Source organism: Nestor notabilis, unplaced genomic scaffold (assembly GCF_000696875.1).
Source record: "Nestor notabilis isolate BGI_N333 unplaced genomic scaffold, ASM69687v1 scaffold11354, whole genome shotgun sequence".
NCBI classification, from domain to species: Eukaryota; Metazoa; Chordata; class Aves; order Psittaciformes; family Psittacidae; genus Nestor; species Nestor notabilis.
In genome coordinates, this window is record NW_009925192.1 from 104,614 (window position 1) to 125,580 (window position 20,967).

Consider the following 20,967-nt stretch of genomic DNA (forward strand, 5'->3'; position numbering starts at 1 on the left):
AGTACATGCCTAACTTTCCAGCCTCCCTCCACATCCCTTTGTGCTTCCGATTCATGACTCTGTCCTCCAAAAATATTTTAAAAGCAACACTTAACATAAAAAGAGTAAGGCAGAAACAATGCCGACTTGCTGCTACAAAATGGAGATCGAGACTTGGGTGAACAGAAACTCTAGTTCATATGCAACCCACTGTATCAGGATTTAGGCTCTACCACAAAAAGAGCACAATGTCCACCTCCCACATCACATCAAATGGGAGCAAGTGCAACTGGACACAAGCAAGAGACAAATGACTGTATGAAGAGACTGTGTAAGAAATTTCCAAAAGCGATTGATGATGCCTCATTTCTTATTGAGCATTTGAAATGACACTCTGCAAACAGCATTAGCTAAACAGCAGCTTTGACTGATCATGGCTGAAGAAAGAAAACTCACGTAACAGGGTAATAACATGAAACTCTTCCCTTTCATGTAAAAGGGAAACAAACTGCAGTGATAAATAGTCCAAGCAACACGCTTGGACTGTAAAGAGCTGCCCTGAATATTTTTCTTACTTAAACAAAAGATCCTTTTGTACAAAGCTGTAGGGTTTCAGGGATCCAGTTGTACAGTGCAATTCATAGTCTCCTGAGAAGCTGGTGGATTGAATGCTGTGCCTGTTGTGACACACAGGTACAATGGCAAACAAATCCCTCAAAAGTAATATTCCATGCAGTTGTTCACTTCTGGGACTAAGGAGAGCTAATCTAGAACTTCTAGATTCAAAACTATTCCTGGGGCAGTTTATGAAGGCTTGTCTGTATGAGAAACCCTAGATCTCTGCTCGTTGATAACGTGGGATGTCTTGTATTTCTCCTGACCACTTGGCTATAGAAGGAATGTGCAAAACCAGACTTTAAAGTTATCAAGATGATAGGAAAGTGTCAAATACTGAAAACAATAACCTTCTATTTTAGAAGTCTCCTTCACAATGGAGCCCTTTTCTAACAACCACATGAAGAACCAGGCAGAAAGTGTTTAAAAATTTTAAAATACAAGCATAAGATAAGTAGCATATTAGGAATAATTTTCCTTTCAGAAAGGTTTAGCTTTTAAAAAACTGTATGAACAGTCAGTTTCCCTTCTCACGTTCAGTTTTCTTACAAATGTCCTTAATGTCTCCTTCCAAAGGATGTTCCCACTTCTTCCGAGTTCCAGTGCTGATCCTCTTTCCATCAATTTCTATACATACGGATTAAGTCAGGATATTAGAATTTTAAATCCTGAACTGAATCAGATTAGAAAGAGAATTGCCAGATTAGAGAAAGACATCAAGAATCGGACTGGCCAGATATAAACAATCACTCCCTGCTTGTGCATCTCATGTCACAGCCTAAAAGAATGAAAATGTAGACATCCATACTCCAAGTTCAGCTTTGGCAGTATCTCCCTTGCACTGAGCTGGCAGGGTTATTTTCCTGGCAGATAACCAGGGAACAGGTAAAGGTCCCGACAGAGCGTGCTGCAATATTCTGACATTTCTTTGCAGCGGTGAAATTCTGTGCCTGGGGCATAACCTTCTCGTTGCTTGATGTGCCTATTCACCTAGATGTGAGAACAAAATACCAGAAGGATTAAAGACAAGTAAGAAAAATGTCGTTGTTTTCTGTACTCATAGATTATTCTGTTTAACTTACTGAGTAGTCCCTTATTTATTGTCTTTCTAAATTATAAGAAGGATAAAGAACTAGGGTGCAGTTCCATGGCAGCTTAAGTTCCTCACACTGCTGTCTTCACTCCCTCTTCACCCATTCTTTACCCTTATGAGTGCAAGTGATTGTGCAGCTATGTGGTGAGCCAGTTCAATGACTGAATCTACTTGAATGAAAAGCTATTTCCATAGAAGAAAAGTAATTCTTGGCAGATTAATTCTTCTCTTAAGTTCACCACGTGACAGCACAAGAAATGGACAGAGTCAAAGAAACAGCATTTTTACTTTGGTTAAACTGCTGTGGAACTGCATATAAATAAATAGGGGAAAAAGTAATAATTTTGCTACAAACAAGGCAAGAACAATTGCTTTAATAGTAGATTAATCCTACCAATTTGAAGCACTGGAGGGCTCTTCAGATACAAGGTAAGTGTGGGAGAGGAAAGACACTCCTGCTCACCTTCACCAACATGTCAGCCACATGAGTGTCTCGAGAGTCCTCTGCAAACACAGAGGTGAGAGCTTCAACATACCAGGATCCACGCTTGGTGTTTCGCATGGCTGCAGTGCCTAAGAAGAAACTGTGTATGATGAAGTTTCTGGGGAACACAGACACATAAAACCTCCTTCTGCCCCAACAATTAGGGTCTCTCTCCAGTACCTTTTAGACAAGCATATCCACAGATCATATCAGAGCACGTAGGCAGACGCAGCTTGAGATTTTCCTCCTTGTTTGCATCGGTCTCCTCACAGCCTGGGGAATCTGACCATTCTTTCCCATCTCGCTGATCCACTCCCCGGTCTGTCTCATCTGAGGGAGCAAATAAACAAGGAGGGAGTGGGACAGAAAGAAAAGAAAAAAAGAAAAAAGGAAAAAAGAAAAAGAAGAAATTATCTGTATTTCCTGGAAGTAGTTTTCTTGCACTTCTTTCATTTGGGGCTCTGCTCAGCAATGCCACAACTGTTGCCAAGCAGAAAGCTTTTTCATGAACTTTAAGTGGTTTTCGCTGTTCTTAAAATACATCTGAAAGTTCTTCTGCACAAACTAACGTAGATACCATCAGCGGCTGAACCTAATGTGACTATGAATCCACATGCTGATTTTTTTTTTCCCCCTCTCCTTTCCTATGCAGATCATGGAATAACCGAAAAGCAAAGTTTCTTCCATGCATGGTCTACACCATGCATGGAAGGATGCGATGCCTAGACCTAAAAGTTTCTATTTTCCACTTTTACCTACCTTAGCAATGTCCAAAAATGTCTAGTCTAGTTTGCAATGCTAATTACCTACTTATTGCAGAACTCAAGCAAGAGCTATGATTTTAGTTGCTAAGGTCTACCTTCAAGACATCAAGGAAACATGGACCAAATATCTCACCTAGTTCAAAATCCTGATTATAATCGAGTATTTCAATATATAATTTAAGCTTCAATCAAAAGCATAAATTGTGCAACAGTAAAATGTAAAATAATTTCACCTCAAACTGGAGTAAGAACTCCAGCACATGGAGATTAGTTTAAAACCTGGAGAACATTTAATATCCTTTTCAGGATTCATTAGTATGTATGATGACAAGTGTAGATATTCTCAATTGCTTGTTTACATGACGCAGTTTCCACTGTAATCTAGACTAACTGCTTAGTAGTAGCAGTAGTAACTTTAATCACCCAACTATGTTGTATGAAAAATAAAACCACATTTTACAGGGTTTTTCATATAATTTTTCCCTTTTGTTCTTTTGTTGTAAGATGACAATCTACTATTCTATGTCCTAACAGCATGGGTCTTAGGAGGTCTAGTCAGATTCTAGTCTTAGGAGGCATAAGCACCCACTTCCTGTTATGATGGCTCTAGGTTTTTCTTGCCAGATCGTGCCTAAGAAATGCATTTGGATTCCTAACCCTATTATAGCAGTGACATTGGTGGCATCTCATAATTATGCACAGGAAATGGTAAGCTGGTAAGTCAGCAATGTTGTTGTTTTCCTCCAAAATTAAAGGAGCAGTGGGAGGGGTCAAACACACCAGACTGCGATTGTGGGTCATGCAGATATAGCCTGTAACTAAAAGCTCCACAGCTCAAAATTTCATGATTGCTTCCATGAAGTTCCTTCATCTCTTTAAGGCAGCAATGCAATTCTCTCAATTTTGAATTATGTTCTTTTAATGTATTTTATCACATTTCTCCAAATGCTTTTAATTCTTCCTAAAAATTCTGTATACTGTTCACAGTGCATGTCATTTCAAATAAGACTCAATTTTACAACCAAGCTGTATTATTCATACTGTCATCATCCCGTAATATATTGTCAAAACCTTTTTGATTAAAGCTTCAGAATTAGATGTCTTCCTCATGCATTTGTCTTCAAATACCATTCCAGTCAACTTACCAACATAGAATCATAGAATGGTTTGGGTTCAAAAGGACCTTAAGATCATCTAGTTCCACCCCCCTGCCATAAGCAGGGACACCTCACACTAAACTATGTCGCCCAAGGCTCTGTTCAGCCTGGCCTTGAACACCGCAAGGGATGGAGCATTCACAACTTCCTTGGGCAACCCATTCCAGCGCCTCACCACCCTCGCTGTAAAGAACTTCTTCCTTATATCTAACCTAAACTTCCCCTATTTCAATTTGAACCCATTACCCCTTGTCCTACCACTACAGTCCCTAATGAAGAGTCCCTCCCCAACATCCTTATGGGCCCCCTTCAGATACTGGAAGGCTGCTATGAGGTCTCCATGCAGCTTCTCTTCTCCAGGCTGAACAGCCCCAGCTTTCTCAGCCTGTCCTCATACAGGAGGTGCTCCAGCCCCCTTATCATCCTCTGGACTTCCTCCAACAGCTCCATGTCCTTTTTATGTTGAGGACACCAGAACTGGACACAATACTCCAAGTGAGGTCTCACAAGATGGTTGGCTTTCTGGGCTGTAGGCGCACACTGAAGCTGGCTCATGTCAAGCTTCTCATCAACCACCACCCCCAAGTCCTTCTCCGCAGGGCTGCTCTGAATCTCTTCTCCACCCAGCCTGTAGCTGTGCCTGGGGTTGTGCCGACCCAGGTGTAGGACCTTGTACTTGGCTTGGTTAAACTTCATGAGGTTGGCATCAGCCCACCTCACAAGCGTGCCAAGGTCCCTCTGGATGGCATCCCTTCCCTCCAGCGTATCAACCGAGCCACACAGCTTGGTGTCGTCGGCAGACTTGCTGAGGGTGCCTCAGTCCCACTGTCCATGTCACCGACAAAGATACTGAACAACACAGGTCCCAACACCAATCCCTGAGGGACACCACTTGTTACTGGTCTCCATCTGGACATTGAACCGTTGACCACAACTCTTTGCGTGTGGCCACCCAGCCAGTTCCTTATCCACTGAGTGGTCCATGTATCAAATTGATATCTCTCCAATTTAGAGACAAGGATTAAAAAGTGTAAAGCACTGGGTTAGATATTCCTCTGCATACTCAATCTCTAGTATATATCAATGATAACTGCCACCCAGACTGAACCAGTCTGTTTAAATTTTACTCAAGGTCCCAGAGAGCTGTTTTCCCAATTTATCTAAATAAAGGCTAACTACCTATTTGTCATTATTTACCACGGTTCCCAGTTTTCTGGATCAACTACTATATTAAACACTGATGTTAAGCAGCTTCAGTCTCATTTTATATCATAGTGAAATGTGACTATTTGTCTTTTCCCATTCCTTTCTGTTGCTGCTGGGTTTTGATCCATGACTGCAGGTGGACTATTCAACTCTTTAGGAGACTTCTGCCAAAGGCCCTCTGGAAATTAAGTAGGCTGTACCAACTCTTCTTCATCTACAGTTTTTAATGTGTCATTAATAGAAGATAAGTAAGGCCTATTACACAAACTTAGGCGAAAAAGAATAACCTATATATTTTGCATTTTCTTTCAACTAGTTCCAGCTAGCTTGCATGGCATAGAGGGACAGAGTACTAATCTAAAGTTGCCCACACTATTTATTTGAATTCTGCTATTGAAAAAAACTCTTTTGGCTAGTCTAACCTTTGAATGCTAACATGAAAAGATACACATTTCTGTTGACAGCTCAATTACTTTGTAATTAGCCATCCCCTGCAACTATTAATCAAGGTTTAAGAGAGGTTTAAAAAAGGCATTCCCCTCCCCCTTTTATTTAATTGAAGAACGATTTTTCCCTTTCAGTTGATCAAGTCTCAATCCTTTGCCTACTGCAGGATCCTAGTTCTACAGCATTTTGCATAGAGAGCTTACCACTCCAACTGAAACCGTTTTGGGTATAGGAAGGCCAAGTCTGATTTGCTGATGTTGACAGACCCATTATTGTAACATCACAGTCAAATAAATCTGATCAACTAATTAGGTCAGCTGCAAATTCTGGCTCACCACACCTACTTCCACAATGTTATGAGTCTGCATATTCAAAAGTCCCTAAAGGTTCAATAGTATAAGGAAAGCAATCACATTCAATTCATACTGTAAATGTGCATGTTGTTCCAAATGCTTAGTTGAATTGATTATTTTTCATTGTAAAAATACTTCATGTAGACTTCAGGTTTTTCTTTGCACTGGGCTTAAATGCGAGTAAATAACAGGCAAAAGAAACATTCACCCGGCAAGAGGGCAAACTATAAAGCAGCTCTGCTAAAAGTGAGAAAGAAAGGAGACAATTCCAAGGAACAAGGGAAAAGAAGGAGAAAAAGCATACACACTAGAAAAAACTTCTCTCTCACAAGGTAAAAACCAAAGCTTTCTAAGACAGAACTCCTCTTCAGAGTATCTGCAGTTTCAGAGTGAGCTTAGAAAGTCCAAACATTTTAAGGAAAAATTTGGTCGTTAGCAAATCTGAAGAGCAGTTAGTTACAGACATGTGTTTAGTTACAAAAGGAGGGAAAACAAATAGCAGAATTAAAGGAAATGCGAACTGAAAGAGTGGAAAAAGCGTAAGTCTATGAGAATCAAGAAACAGCATGCACAATAGTAGATAAGAATTCTACAATAGCATGTGGAAAAGGGTCTAAAGCAAGGTCATTTGGAAGTTGAAAACAGGTTAGGATAAAGGAAAAGAAAAAACCCACACATTTGGAGCCAACTTTGATAGCTCAATAGATGACAACACAAGAGACACAACATATCCAGGATCAAGAGACAGACAGGACCTCAGACAAGACTCCAGTGCTAGTGTACCACTCCATGCTGTGCTGCAATTTGATGTACCATACGCCCCACTCCCCCTACTGCAGGCATAGCAAGAGAAAGCCTCAATATGTTAGTTGGGATATAGTAGAGCTTTGTATCACTAAAGTGCTCTGGGGTCTGCAAGTCAATGCACACACCTCATGCAGAGCAAAAGACACTTACAGAGCAACAGATGCAGTGGCAGCAGCAGGGCAGAGGGAGGTGAATATGGGTCCCACTTACACCTGAGAGAAGCAAAGAGGAAAGTTGACAGCAAGTTGAATGTGAGGGTGTGTACGTGTGTAAAATGAGCCTTACTGGCATGCCAAATACATGGCTTTTAGTATTTAGGCACTCACCTCCCCGGCAGGCCTGAATAAAGAACATTTTGGGCTTATTCTGGAGATTTGGACAGTTCGCATTATCAAAAAGCCGGAAGGCCTCCTGCAACTGAAAGAAGAAAGATGATAAATATTCCTCACTGCGGCCTCTTGTGAGCCAAACTTTATCTCATTTTGCTTCCATGTATTTGTTATTACCTCTTGGTATTTCCTTCATCTCCAAACTCACCATGTGACAACTTTTTCACACACCACACCCCCCAAGCTCTACTAGTTTGAGTTCATGCACTCTATGTAGCACTTGTACAAGAAGAGAGAATGGAACAACTTCTCTTCTATGCCACTCTTTATCTTACAGACCTCTCACAGACGGCCTCTTGTACTTTTCCTCCTACAAGCCCTTATTCTTTCCTTTTTTAAAAGGGAATCCTCAGCCTCCCATCATTTCAGTTTTGGTTTTTTTCTTTTTTTAAAAAAAAATCCCAATAACATTTTTTCCTCTTTCCATTGTTACTTTCCAAGAGATAACCTGCAACAAGATAGCAGGACACAGCAATATACCTGCAGTAGTTTGCCATCACTGCCATAAACCCCACCCTCCACACCATGGGAAAGTAAAGCTACAATGCAGGAATCCACATCCCGATGACCTGGCATTTTAGAGAATCTCTCCAATGCACTCTGCATCTCCTGGAAGAGAGAGAGAACAAAAATGTTTAATGTTTTCCAGACTTGCAAAGGAAAAGTGGGGCAATACACAGGGAAAAACACAAGCAGTCATAGAATCATAGACTGGTTTGTGTGGAAAGGACCTTAAAGCTCACCCAGTTACAACCCCTGCCATGGGCAGGGACACCTTCCACTAGAGCAGGTTACTCCAAGCCCCTGTGTCCAACCTGGCCTTGAACATTGCCAGGGATGGGGCAGCCACAGCTTCTCTGGGCAACCTGTGCCAGCACCTCAGCACCCTCACAGGGAAGAGCTTCTTCCTAGTACCTAATCTAAATCCTACCCTCTGTCAGTTTAAAAACATTCCCCTTGTCCTATCTCTACTTGCTCTTACAAGAAATTCCTCTCCAGGTTTCCTGTAGCCCTGCTAGATACTAGAAGCTGCTCCAAGGTCTCCCCAGAGCCTTCTCTTCTGCAGATCGAACAACCCAGCTCTCTCAGCCTGTCTTCATAGGGGAGATGCTCCAGCCCTCTGATCATCTTTGTGGCCCTCCTCTGGACCAACTCCAACAGATCCATGTCCTGTCTTTCTGTTAGGAAATAAACCCTATGTACATCAAATTTACAGGGCAAAAAGATGTATTCCGTTTAAAAAAACCCCAGCAAAACGTTCTTGTGTGTAATATTCAGTCATAAGTATAACATTGTGAAGTAGGAATCACTTAGGCCAACAGGGGGATGCAGCAAATATCCAAGTTGGTACATATGCATTCAGCTAAGAGAAACCAACTCGTATTTTTATACAGGTTTTACACTGGCACTTGAGTGTGGCTGGGATATTGGAGCAACTCAGCAGATACATATTCTGGTACTTCAGGCATTCAAACACTAGTGATCAGAATACAACAACGTAGAGTGGAAAGCTTTAGGAACTCTGACAACATGGCAGGTGCAATACAATACTGCAAAAGATGCCTTCTTGAATAAAACACACTTTAACAGGTTCTGTAACGCTTAGTTTCATAGGGATTTAAAAGGACTAAGAAGGAATGAGGTTAGAGAAGGCAGCAATTGCATTCCCAGGAAAAGAGAATGGCTTGATTCAGTCAGTCATGGAATATTACCAATTTTCCTAATTGAAGCACAGCCACTTCTCTAGCAAAACAAAGACTGAAAGAATGGAACTTAACTGCATAGATACTGGAAGACCGGTAAACAGGATGGCAATTGACTCCATCAGTGAAAAGACATGAAAACACCACTTAACATTTTCAAAGACTAGGTGAAATATTTGCAAAGTTCAACTTCTAGGATAGCAGAACACTGGAGAATTCCATCTATAGTAAACTGGAGACTTTATTCATTTGTGGGTTTAACAAGACATGTCAGGTGTGGTCTAGAAATTTTTGCCCCTTGCATCAGAGTCAGGCTAGAGCAGTACGTCCTTTCTGATCCTACTTTCTAAGTCCTCTCCCTTCCAAGCTTCTTTATATTTGTCAGTATGTAAGCACACATCACCCCATCTAGCCTCATTTTCCATTCATAAGTGACCATTCACATCTTCCTGTTCGAGCTTTATTATACCAAAGGGAACCTCTTAAGAAGTTTACGTAATAGTTACAAAATCTTATCCATACTGGTTGTGAAGTACTGGGATCGACCCGCTTTACCTGTGCAGTTTGATCATGAAAGACAGTCACTTGATACCCAAGGTGCTTGAAAAGCATCTCTAGGGAAGTACAGTCCACATCTCCCCCTGCACGATACTCCAAGTCCTTCTCACTGCTGAAATGGACATTGCTGAGAATAAGTGCTAAGCCTCGGGGCTCTGATATCAGTTTATATGCCTGCAAAGAAGATACAAGATTTGTAAAGTCTGACTACATAAGGAAATAATAGATGTTAGAGTAGAACAGCAATCCCTACATACTAATTTGATATGATATGCAGGATTTCTGGACGGAGAAGGCACAAAACCAGCAGAGGTCAGATTTCTGAGGTTTCTGTTTAGGGGGTTTTTTTTTGTGTATGTGGGGTTTTTTTTGGTGCTTTTTTGTTTGCGTTTTTTGTTGTGGTGGTTTTGGTGTTTTGGTTTGGTTTTCATAAACCAAATGTTTGTATTGCAAAGGGTCTTAAAGACAACTGTATTTGCAAGTCTCCACAACTGCTGATCCCACAACATACCTATGAAGATGCTATACTACCTTGCCTTATTTCTTATTTTAAAAGAAACACAGTATTTCCAACTGTGAACTGGGCCTTGCTAACTCTTCTCCCTTTTCCCACTCTCACTCCAGTACAGCCCTGTATATCTCTGTCATCCCCATCCAAGGCCTTAGGACAACACTATGTAAAATTTAGTGAACATTTCCTAACAGCTGCTCAGAGCAGACACAGATGTAAAACAGCATGTGAGTGCCATTCTAACAGCAAGGAACTGTCAATCGCTGATCCTGAAAGTTATATAGCAGCTTAAAAGGGAAAGAACTAACTTAAGAGGGGTCTGTTCAAATTAAGTTTCCTCTCTGCCCCCTCCCACTCTAACAACAAGCCTGTTACTAACACTTGTGTGAATTGAAAGTGAAATTTAATACCAAACGAGCATATCAAATAAGGTGCATACAGGCACAGATGTAAAAGGAGCCAAGTCAACAGTAAAAAAAACCAAAACCAATCTGCTTTGCTGTAGATAGAGCCTGTGAGAGAACTGTTAAGTGTTAGCACATCATGTAACCTACCAAAGTGTCTGCCCCGTTATACAAAATGATCTTTTTTTCCCCTTAATCCACCACACCACAATTTGTGCTTAACAAATACAATAAACAAAAATTAATTAGGCCACCTACATAACTTCTAACACTGCAGATTAGAAGTTCAGGTTGTTCTAGCCAGCACCTAATCCTGATCTGGTTCTTGAGACTAAGGAGAGACTCTTCGTGGTACAGCTGGCAATTAAACTAGCCAAGACTGTGACTACGAGTTGAAACACAGTTCTAGTATCTTATAGTCATTTGCAGAGTGTGTCATCACACAGGAGATGAGGATGCAAACAAATATATATGAGGCAATAAGACTGACAGCAACAGAAAAGAAGGCATTTAACAAAGCTCTTCAAGAACAAAAACCAGAAGCAGAGATTTGTACAGTTACAGAACTTCTTGCTACTTGTAAATTAGAACTACATCAAGTCAAACAGAACTGGTAACACCTTTCGGTGACACAAGTAGCACAACACTGATCTGCGTCCCAATGAAGCCGCATTTTGATGCAATTGTAAGAAGCACATGTTCAGTTGAATGTCCAAACACCTCATATCTTTCATGTCTCAAGATTTTCTCTCTCAACTACTTACCAAGTGCCGATGATCATGATAAAATTTGGGAGTGCAGTACTTCACTTGAGGAATTGGGGGACCATCTCCATTATCCAAGGAATGTTCCATTGGTTCTGTGCAAAACAAACATATCAATAACAATAAAAAATTCCAACTACAAAGCCTCTGCATTAAGGCAGTAACTTGCAAATTCTCATCTATGTGGTCTTAGACATCTTCCTGTATTATAATATTCATATCTCTAAAAATGTTGTTTGAACAGAGACTACAGACACACAATGAAACACAGCAGTGAAAACAACACCCCAAAAGTACTGGAATGGTATACTTAATCTTTTATAGTTTTAATTGGCAACTCTTTTTTGTCTTGTACCTGGGTTTGCCTTAGCTAAGGCCTAGTAAATTTGGTTCTAGAGCATGAAAACATACTTCTCTGTGAGCTTTGTCGTTTTGCACAGTATGTTATTTCTTTCACAGACAAACCATTGCTAGAAATACTCAACTAGAATAGTGTTTTTCCTTTCATAAAAGGCCTCCCTCACTGGATACAATTACTTCTTTTTTGCTGAACACATGTGTAAGTAATCAAACGAGATGTTTCTAACTGCCATAAAGTGGAATGTCTTTTTTTGTTTATCTGCCTCTGAAGAATGCTTTCCTCTGGATAACAGCAGATAGTGGAAATGATAATCAACTATTGCCACTTGCAGACAAAACACTCACTCCCTTTTCCTGAAGAAACAGATGACATTCCTGATCTCCTCTAAAATCCTTTTACATAGCTCTCCTAGTTGGAGGAACATACGCTCTAAAAAACCAAAACAATCCAACCCTAAAACTTTTGCACCTAAATAAAATAAAATAAAAAAATAAAAGAAAAGAAAAAAAAAGGCGTTCCAAATCTGGAGACTTGTTCTTTAACACCAGAGAGAGCTCCTAGTAACAAGCATACAGTTAAAGCTGTGGCTAGGGAACATGAGTACTCCAGGCATTACAAGAGGCAACATAAAAACTAGCAAGGAGATTCATTTCAACAACTAGCTTCCTGACGTTAAGTCACAGACTCTTGCTAAAGAAAACTTGATTCGCTACACTCAACAGAAGCGACAGAAATCTATATTGGGTCCATGTAACGTAAGCAAGGCCTTGTACTTAAACTTACTCGCCAAGAAGGAAGTCTAAGTCTAAGTTATGGAGTACTGCCCAAAATTGGTATCTTTTCACAGATCTAGTTCAATTAAACTGTATTACAAATCTTAAACAAAAAAGAAAATCTTCCAAAATCTAATATTTTACTGACATGTACTATTTAAGCAACAAAATTTCCTGTAAGAATACGTGAAGCTGACTAGAGACTGCTTGGGTTCTCTTCCAACATGCCATTTCATTTTCTACCCTAATTCTGCATCTGATCATAATATAGACAGTTCACTGCCAAGTTTGTATTCCTGGGATGAGCAAAGTGGTGGGAAGCTTATTTCTAGAACTGAATTAAGAGATTATTAAGAAACCAACCAGATAGCAAGTCAAGGCAACTCACCTATCCAGCGCAGTCTCTTTGAATTACATGACTCACTGACAGGGAATGGAAGATTTGATCCGTAACAGTGTTCAAGCTAGAAGACATTCAATAAATCCATGAAAAGAGTTGCATACAATGCCTATTTTTTTCTCTGCAACACAAGACTGTAGGTATCATGGAACACAGGCACACACATTTACATACGCATATACACGACTTAAAAAATATGATGGTTCACACCAAATGAAACATCACAAGACAGCAATAGCATTTTCTGTCCATTCAAAATTTCTTCCTTTCTTTGCTCATCTCTACTTCTGCCCAAATCCCCAGTTTGAAAACCTTAACACTGTCGTTATATCCTCCTTATTTTTGCCAAAAATGTGTTTGTCGAGTGATATCTTTCTGTTTTCTTTCAAGATTTTATTTTCATGGCAAACAATTGGGAGAAGTTTCACCATCGCTTGTTCACCATCGTTCAGAAGTTTCACCATCGTTCTTGTGGGGGACTTCAACCTACCAGATGTCTGCTGGAAGTACAACACAGCAGAGAAGAAAAACTCCAGGAGGTTCTTGGAGGGTGTGGAAGATAGCTTCCTGACCCAGCTGGTGAGTGAGCCAACTAGGGGAGGTGCCTGGCTACATTTGCTGTTGGCAAACAGAAAAGGACAGTGGGTGATATGATGCTTGAGGTTGTCTTAGGCAAAGCAATCACAAAATGATTGGATTTTCAATCCTTGGAGAACTCGGGAAGGTCAGCAAAACCTCCACATTAGACTTCTGGAAAAGGTACTTAATGCTGGCTTTGCCTCAGTCTTTAATAGTCACACCAGCCATGCTCAGGGTGCTCAGTTCCCTGAGCCGGACGGCAGAGATGGGAGCTGACTGAAGTGCCCATAATTCAGGAAGAAATCGTTAGAGACCTCCTGCTCCACTCAGATGTATACAAGTCTATGGGGCCAGATGGGTTCCACCCAAGAGTGCTGAAGGAGATGGCAGAGGAGCTCACTAAGCCACTTTCCACCATCTACCAGCAGTCCTGGTGTAGTGGGCAGGTCCCAGGGGATTGGAGGTTGGCCAACATGACATTTCTCTGCAAAAAGGGCAGGAAGGAAGACCCTGGGAACTACAGGCCTGTCAGCCTGAGCTCAGGGCCGGGGTCATGGAGCAAACAATCCCAAGTAAGATCACAAAGCATGTGCAGGAAAACGGAGGGATCAGGCCCAGTCATCAGGGGCTCATGAAGGGCAGGTCCTGCCTGACCAACCTGATCTCCTTCTATGATAAGGTGACCTGCCTGGTTGATGAGGGAAAGGCTGTGGTCATTGTCTATTTGTATTTAAGTAACACATTTGACACTGTCTCCCACAGCATTCCCCTGGAGAAATTGGCTGCTCATGGCCTGGAGAGGTGGATTCTTTGCTGAGTTGGAAACTGGGTGGATGGCCAGGCCCAAAGACCGGTGCTAAACAGCATCACATTTAGGTGGTGACTGGTCACTAGTGGTGTCCCTCAGGGCTTGGTGTTAGGGCCAGTGTTGTTCAATATCTTCACTGATGGTCTGGATGAGGGGATCGAGGGCACCCTCAGTAAACTTGCAGATGACACCAAGTTAGGTGGGAGTGTTGATCTGCTGAAGGACAGGAAGGTTCTGCAGAGGGATCTGGGCAGGCTGGATCAATGGGCTGTGGCCAGTGGTATGAGGTTCAACAGGCAAAGTGCTGGGTCCTGCATTTGGGCCACAACAACCCCATGCAATGCTCCAGGCTTGGAGAAGAGTGGCTGGAAAGCTGCTCATGGAAAAGGACCTGGGTGTGGTGACTGACAGAGCTGAACTTGAGCAGCTTGTGCCCAGGCAGCCAAGAAGCCAACAGCATCCTGGATCAGAAATAGCATGGCCAGCAGGGCCAGGGCAGTGATCATACCCCTGCACTGGGCTCTGGTGAGGCTGCACCTCGAATCCTGTGTTCAGTTCTGGGCCCCTGACTGCAAGAGAGACATTGAGGTGCTGGAACAGACCCAGAGAAGGGCAAGGGAGCTGGTGCAGGGCCTGAATCACAAGTGTGATGGGGAACGGCTGAGGGACCTGGGGGGTTTAGTCTGGAGAAGAGAAGGCTCAAGAGGGACCTTATCGCTCTCTACAACTGCCTGGCAGGAGGTTGTAGTGAGGTGGGGTCAGTCTCTTCTCCCAAGGAACAAGTGACAGGACAAGAGGAAACGGACTCAAGCTGTGCCAAGGGAGGGTTAGACTGGAGATTAGGAACAATTTCTTCACAGACAGGGTGCTCAGGCATTGGAACAGGCTGCCCAGGGCAGGGCTGGAGTCACCATCCCTGAAGTGTTCCCAAACTGTGTAGACGAGGCCCTCACAACATGGGTTAGTGGTGGCCTTGGCAGTGCTGGGATAATGACTGGACTTGATCTTAAAGGTCTTTTTCCAACCTAGACGATTCTATGATTTTTTATAAAGCAAAACACAACTGAAAACAAGAAAATAGAAAGGGTAGTCTAATAAATCCTACATTTTAATATTGTAACATCTCTGTTCAAAAATATCTGGTCTTCTTTCCTTCGTATAAAATATGTTTACCTCAAGTTTCCATCCTTGTCAATACACTAAGAATACTGAATCATTGCTAAATTCTTCCTTTAGTCCAGTGCTAACAACCATAGATAGTGAAAAGATGAAAATAAATAACAAAAGCAAGAAAGGAAAGTCCCTCTCTCCTCAACAGACAAGACTAACTTCTAGCAGCTTTCTACTCAAGAGAATCATCAAACACTGAAAGATGTCAGAGAGAATATTTTCTTTGCAGCTTCAGGCTTCTTGATGGCACATTCATTAAGAACATGTTGGATATAAGAACATCCAGGAACCTTGTGCAGTTCAACAAAGAGAAGTGCAAACTCCTGCATGGGGTGGAGCAACCCTATGCACCAACATTTGCTGGGGGCTACCTAGCTGGGTGACAGCTTGGCAGAAAATGTCCTGCGGGACCTGCTGGATACCAAGCTGAACATGACCCAGCAATGTGCATGCCCTTGGCACAAAGGCAGCTAATGGGCTGCATTTAGAGGAACACTGCCAGCAGATCAGATCATGGGTGATCCTTCTCCTCTACTCCGTTCTGGCAAGGTTGTACCTGGCATCCTCCATCCAGTTCTGGGCTCCTCTGTACAAGGGAGATACAGAGATACTTGAAAAAGGCCAACAACAGGCCATAAAGATGATGATGGGACTGAAGCATCTCTCATTTGAGGAAAGGCTGACGGAGCTGGGATTTTCCAGCCTGGAGAAGAGAAGGCTCAAGGTGATCTTATGAATGCGTATGAATACCTGTAAGGAGGGTGTAAAGAAGACAGAGCCAGATGCTTTTCAGTGGTGCCTAGGAACAGGACAAGAGACAGGGGGCACAAGCTGGAACACAGGAGGTATCCTCTGAACATCAGGAAACACTTTCTTTACTATGAGGGTGATGAACACTGGAGCAGGTTGCCCAGAGAGGTTGTGGAGTCTCCAGCCTTGGAGATACTCAAAAGCCACCTCGACATGGCTCTGGGCAACCTGCTCATGATGATGCTGCCTGAGCAGGGGACTTGGACCACCTGATCTCCAGAGATCCCTTCAACCTCTACCATCTTGTGATACTGTGTTACATTCTCTTGTTCCCAAATTCCTTCCTCTCTGCTCTCACTATGTGTACTAAAAGTTTCAGTTTGCAACAAAACCCCATCCTGACCTTTGTAAACACACTTTTTTTTCCCCTCCCAATTGAAAAATATCACTTTGCTTCCAAACCCAATCTGAAATGCAGTCTACCGGTCTCATTTTTTAAGAGCTGTTGTACCCTTGCAATCCCTTGGCTCAGGTTGGATGTTGTCTTCAAGATCATTGACTCCAGATGCTGCTGTTTGGTTTCTCGTAGAGCTTCACAGAATGCTGAGAATGCATTAGGGCCTCTCTTGGGCAGCAAATTGAGGAATTCCACATTTTGGCTGAAACTCCCAGACTTGGCCTAGATCCAGAGAAAAAAAATCCATACTCTACTATATTAATTTATGACTAGTAGCATTTATTTTTGTATCAACTATATCCCTTAACTTCAGTGTTCTCCTGTCCTTTCCCTTATTAATCAAACTTCTTTCTAGAAATCAGTCTCGATTTGCTACAGTAAACAAACTACTTTCTTTCAGCCTCCTCATAAATGGCTTCTTCCCCTTGATAATGCAACTACCTTTTCATACCCTAACAGGAACCTCAACTTTCAGAGCACTGTTGACTAGAAGTGCATATAGTAATAACTCACCTGTGCCTTTGCAGAAGTGTGAAAATACTTGGCCCTTTCTCCTGGTAACACTTCTTCATTAGTCCACAGAAGACAACCAGCTCCATATATTGTATCTTGCTGTAAGCCCACTGAATTTTATTTTACCTAATAAAGTAAATTAACAGCTGATATTCTAAAGTACCTATTAATTACTTCTTCCTTTCTAGTAGGCCTGCACCTCTTTATAATAAACTTAGGAACATTAATCATCTTAGTTTTTATGTCTTCATAGTCTATGACTCTAAGCCATAAATCATAATTAAGCACAAGAATTGGATCTTAAGTTTTACTGAAAAGTTAAGAAATTTCCATAATGTTTATATTCTGCACTTTGTATGGACAGTAGCCAGCTTTTGGCAGACTTCTTCCTGACTCATACAGAATGGTTTGGGTTGAAAGGGACCTTAAATCTCACCCAGTTTCAACCCCCTGCCATGGGCTGGGACGCCTTCCAGTAGACCAAGTTGCTTCAAGCCTTGGCCTTGGACATTGGCCTTGAACACTGCCAGGGATGGGGCATGTTTACTTAAGTACCAAAATAAAGAAATACAGCACTTTTTGTATTTAAGGAAGCATTAAGGTATCTCCTCATGAAACTTCCACATCCACTTCAGGTTACACTAAACAATATTCAGCAAACATTCGGAAGAAAAACTTTTTTCTTTACTCTTTCTTAAAAGTGTATATAATTGGGGAAAAAAACTCAAATTGTTTAATATCTTTCTGAATGACCGAATTTAAATTCATGCCTCTAAGTTCCTACTCTCTCTCCCCATTTTGGACATCAAAGGAAGCTGCTCCTATATTTTAGTTCTTCTTCAGCATACACCTACAAACTCTTTACTTTTTATATTCCTTGTAAGCTCTTCATCCAACAAAACCACCTTTGTCTTTAGTGGCTCTTTCTGCAATATCCTCCCCTCTCACCTTTTTCTTACTTTTGGTAAAATTCCAGCACTGGTTGAGCACCTTACACTTGAAGAAATTTCATCCTTCCTTCACCTCCCTGAGCTCCTTGGTTTATTTCACTTTCCTTAGATTACAAAAGTTTATTTAAGTGCCCTATTTCCAGTACCATGTTGTTTATTGTTCTGCTTAGTTTAAACCAAACCAACAGGACCAGTACAACTGTTGTGGTTTTAAGACAAGATGATTTAAAACATAGCTATTTATCCAGACGTTATTCATTTCGTAACTTTTTGGGGAAGCACGCTACAATATCCAGGAAAAATCTACACTCTATCAGCCACTGTGACACTTGTCTCCTCATATTTCCACTAGGGTACCTGATGATTAGCATCACAACACATTTTCAAGAACAGGCTACCTAGAGGCACTCCCAAGACTTTTATTCACATTTCAGCCAAAGAGTGGAGGACTACTACAAATTCGCAGACCTACTATAGAAAAATGAAAGGCAACACAATGTGGTTTTGACTCAAGTGATCTTTTTTTAAATGCACATTACTTTTTATTTATCTATAGCACTGTTCTTAGCACGTTCATTTCTATCCTCATTTCACAGTACTACTGTTCCAGTGGTCAGTGCTTTCCTTCTTCCCCACTGTATTTCTTTTTTCACTGCAATTTCCAGATTCATACCCTGCAACAGTTGTTTGAGTCACTTTGTTCTCTTGCTCAAGCTGCTATTGCTATTTATATACATTTAAGCTCTTAGTTATGTGTGTAGGTTGTATTAGGCACAATTTTTCCACTAAGCTATTGCTATTTACCTGACTTATCCATGGAAACAACTTATTGATAATCCATTACTAAGTACTGTTGCATCTCCTTTTATTCAATTACACCTGAAGGGGATGATTCCTCTAGTCTTCTTCCCCCATCTCAGCAGCATTTTGCCAAAAAGAGATTTCTCTGGCATTATCCCACCTTTGAGAGGGCTTTTTTTTTATTTTTTTTCTCCTTTTCTTTTCCTCCTCTCTGTTCCCTTCAGTGACTAACTGGGCCAGCAACTGAACATCCCTACTAACCACCCATACTTGAGCAGTGTCATTGTTTAACCAGCCCTGAACCATGCAGATGCTTAGTCACTCCCTCCCCAGAGGGATGGTGGGGACAATCAAAAGTGTAAAAGTGAAAAACTGGTGGGTTGAGATAAAGGCAGTTTAACAGGTAAAGCAAAAGCTGTGCACACAAGCAAAGCAAACCAAGGAATTAATTCACTGCTTCCCATGGGCAGGCAGGTGTTCAGCCACCTCCAGGACAGCAAAGCTCCAGCATGCAGAACATGCAGGACAGTTACTTTGAAAGAAAATGCCAGAACTCCCAATGTTCCCCTCTTCCTCCTTCTTCCCCCAGCTTTTATTACTGAGCATGATGTCATGTGGTTTGGAAGATCCCTTGGGTCAGTTGGGGTCAGCTGTCCTGGCTGTGTCCCCTCCCAACCTGCAGAACACCCCCAGCCTGCTCACTGGTGGGATGGGGTGAGGAGCACAGAAGACTGTGTAAGCGCTGCTCAGCAGTAACTAAAACATCCCTAGGTTATCAACACTGTTTTCAGCACAAATCCAAAACACAGCCCCATACTAGCTATACTAGCTACTATGAAGAAATTAACTCTATCCCAGCCAAAACCAGTACAAACAGTTCTTGTTTCATTCTCTGACTTTCACTGTGTTGCTGTACCTTCATCCTCTTTCACTAGGGATTTGAGCTATTTCATGTAAAGACTGCCCGCATCTCGCAACAACTTAGAACAGGTACCCTTAACAGGTCCCATGAGTAATTTCACATTATGTGACACATGTGAGTCAAAATTCATCAGAAAGTTATTTCTTCATTGCTTTCAAAAACCTTATCAGTCTAAAGTTTACACCACCTGCAGCAGCACCCAGCAAATAGCTCAAAATTCTGTTCAGCAGCATCTGTTTTTATGACAGGACCATCAACTCTACTAAGGGACTAAAAAGTGCCTCAATTGCTTACTTGAGTCCTCAGATGCACTTGATATGCACCTTCAGTCACTTCCTTTCCAGTCTGTTTTCTCTTTGAAGAGTTTTACCTCCATCCTGCACACACATCAGTGCATTACCATGCCTCTGAGAGCAATCCCAAGATATTTCCAGTGACTTCTCTTCATAGTACCAACCAGTCAGGATAAGTAACAAAAGCCTACGAACGGCATTTGCTATGTGAGAGTGAAGGTTTTGGATCATGTAAGGTTCATCATGCAGTTTAGAAAAACAGATAAAGTACAAATTCCTAAAGTGGCAGGTACCACAACAAACTGGTTTACAATATACTAATTTACTTACTTTCACAGTATTCTTTTGGAAATAGGTGTTATTTCTACTTCTACATATGGAGGCACAAAATGACAACAAAGGACTGGAAGATAACTACCTAACTCACAAAGCACAGTCTGCTGCAACTCCATACCAGCGTGCAAGCCAACGATTTACTAAACCCCAGTAAAAATCAGTATTGCAAACAGTGGCTTACAGTTCTCTTGCGTGTTGCAAGCAAAACCCATGCTGCTTTGCATGTTCCATGCATGTAATCGCATTAAAACATGCAGAGTTTACCATGCTGCCACTGCCAGGGACGACACTGAGCTTAACTAGAACTCAGGGTTAAGGCTCGGGTGTAGACGAGTACAACCTGCATACCTGTATCATCTCCACCATCTCCGTGGTGATAATGTCTTTTTCTATCATATGCTCCATCAACTCCTTTAAAAGCAGCTGTTTCGCCAGCATCACCCGGTTCTTCTTTAGCGCTTCCTGGTGACACCGCTGCATGCCGCACGCTTCCCTGGCAAGAAAGGCGAGACCTAAGCACAACTCAACTGTACGAGCCACCCTCAATCCCTCTCAGCTTCCCGCCCACGATGAAGCGGACCGAACCCACGGGCAGCCACCGCCTGACAACGAGCGGAAGC

General features: G+C 41.8%; 1 protein-coding gene across 1 annotated transcript; it reads right to left on the reverse strand.

The window, feature by feature from the left end:
• Positions 1-1,449: 1,449 nt before the first annotated feature.
• Positions 1,450-20,827, reverse strand: CASP2 (caspase 2, apoptosis-related cysteine peptidase). The gene is made up of 10 exons (XM_010012937.1): positions 20,696-20,827; positions 16,587-16,754; positions 12,757-12,832; positions 11,235-11,329; positions 9,553-9,729; positions 7,775-7,903; positions 7,232-7,322; positions 2,352-2,501; positions 2,151-2,260; positions 1,450-1,584 (listed from the first exon to the last, which is right to left on the reverse strand). The coding sequence occupies exons 1-10, from the start codon at positions 20,825-20,827 to the stop codon at positions 1,450-1,452; spliced, it is 1,263 nt and encodes a 420-aa protein (XP_010011239.1).
• Between the last annotated feature and the right edge of the window lie 140 nt (positions 20,828-20,967).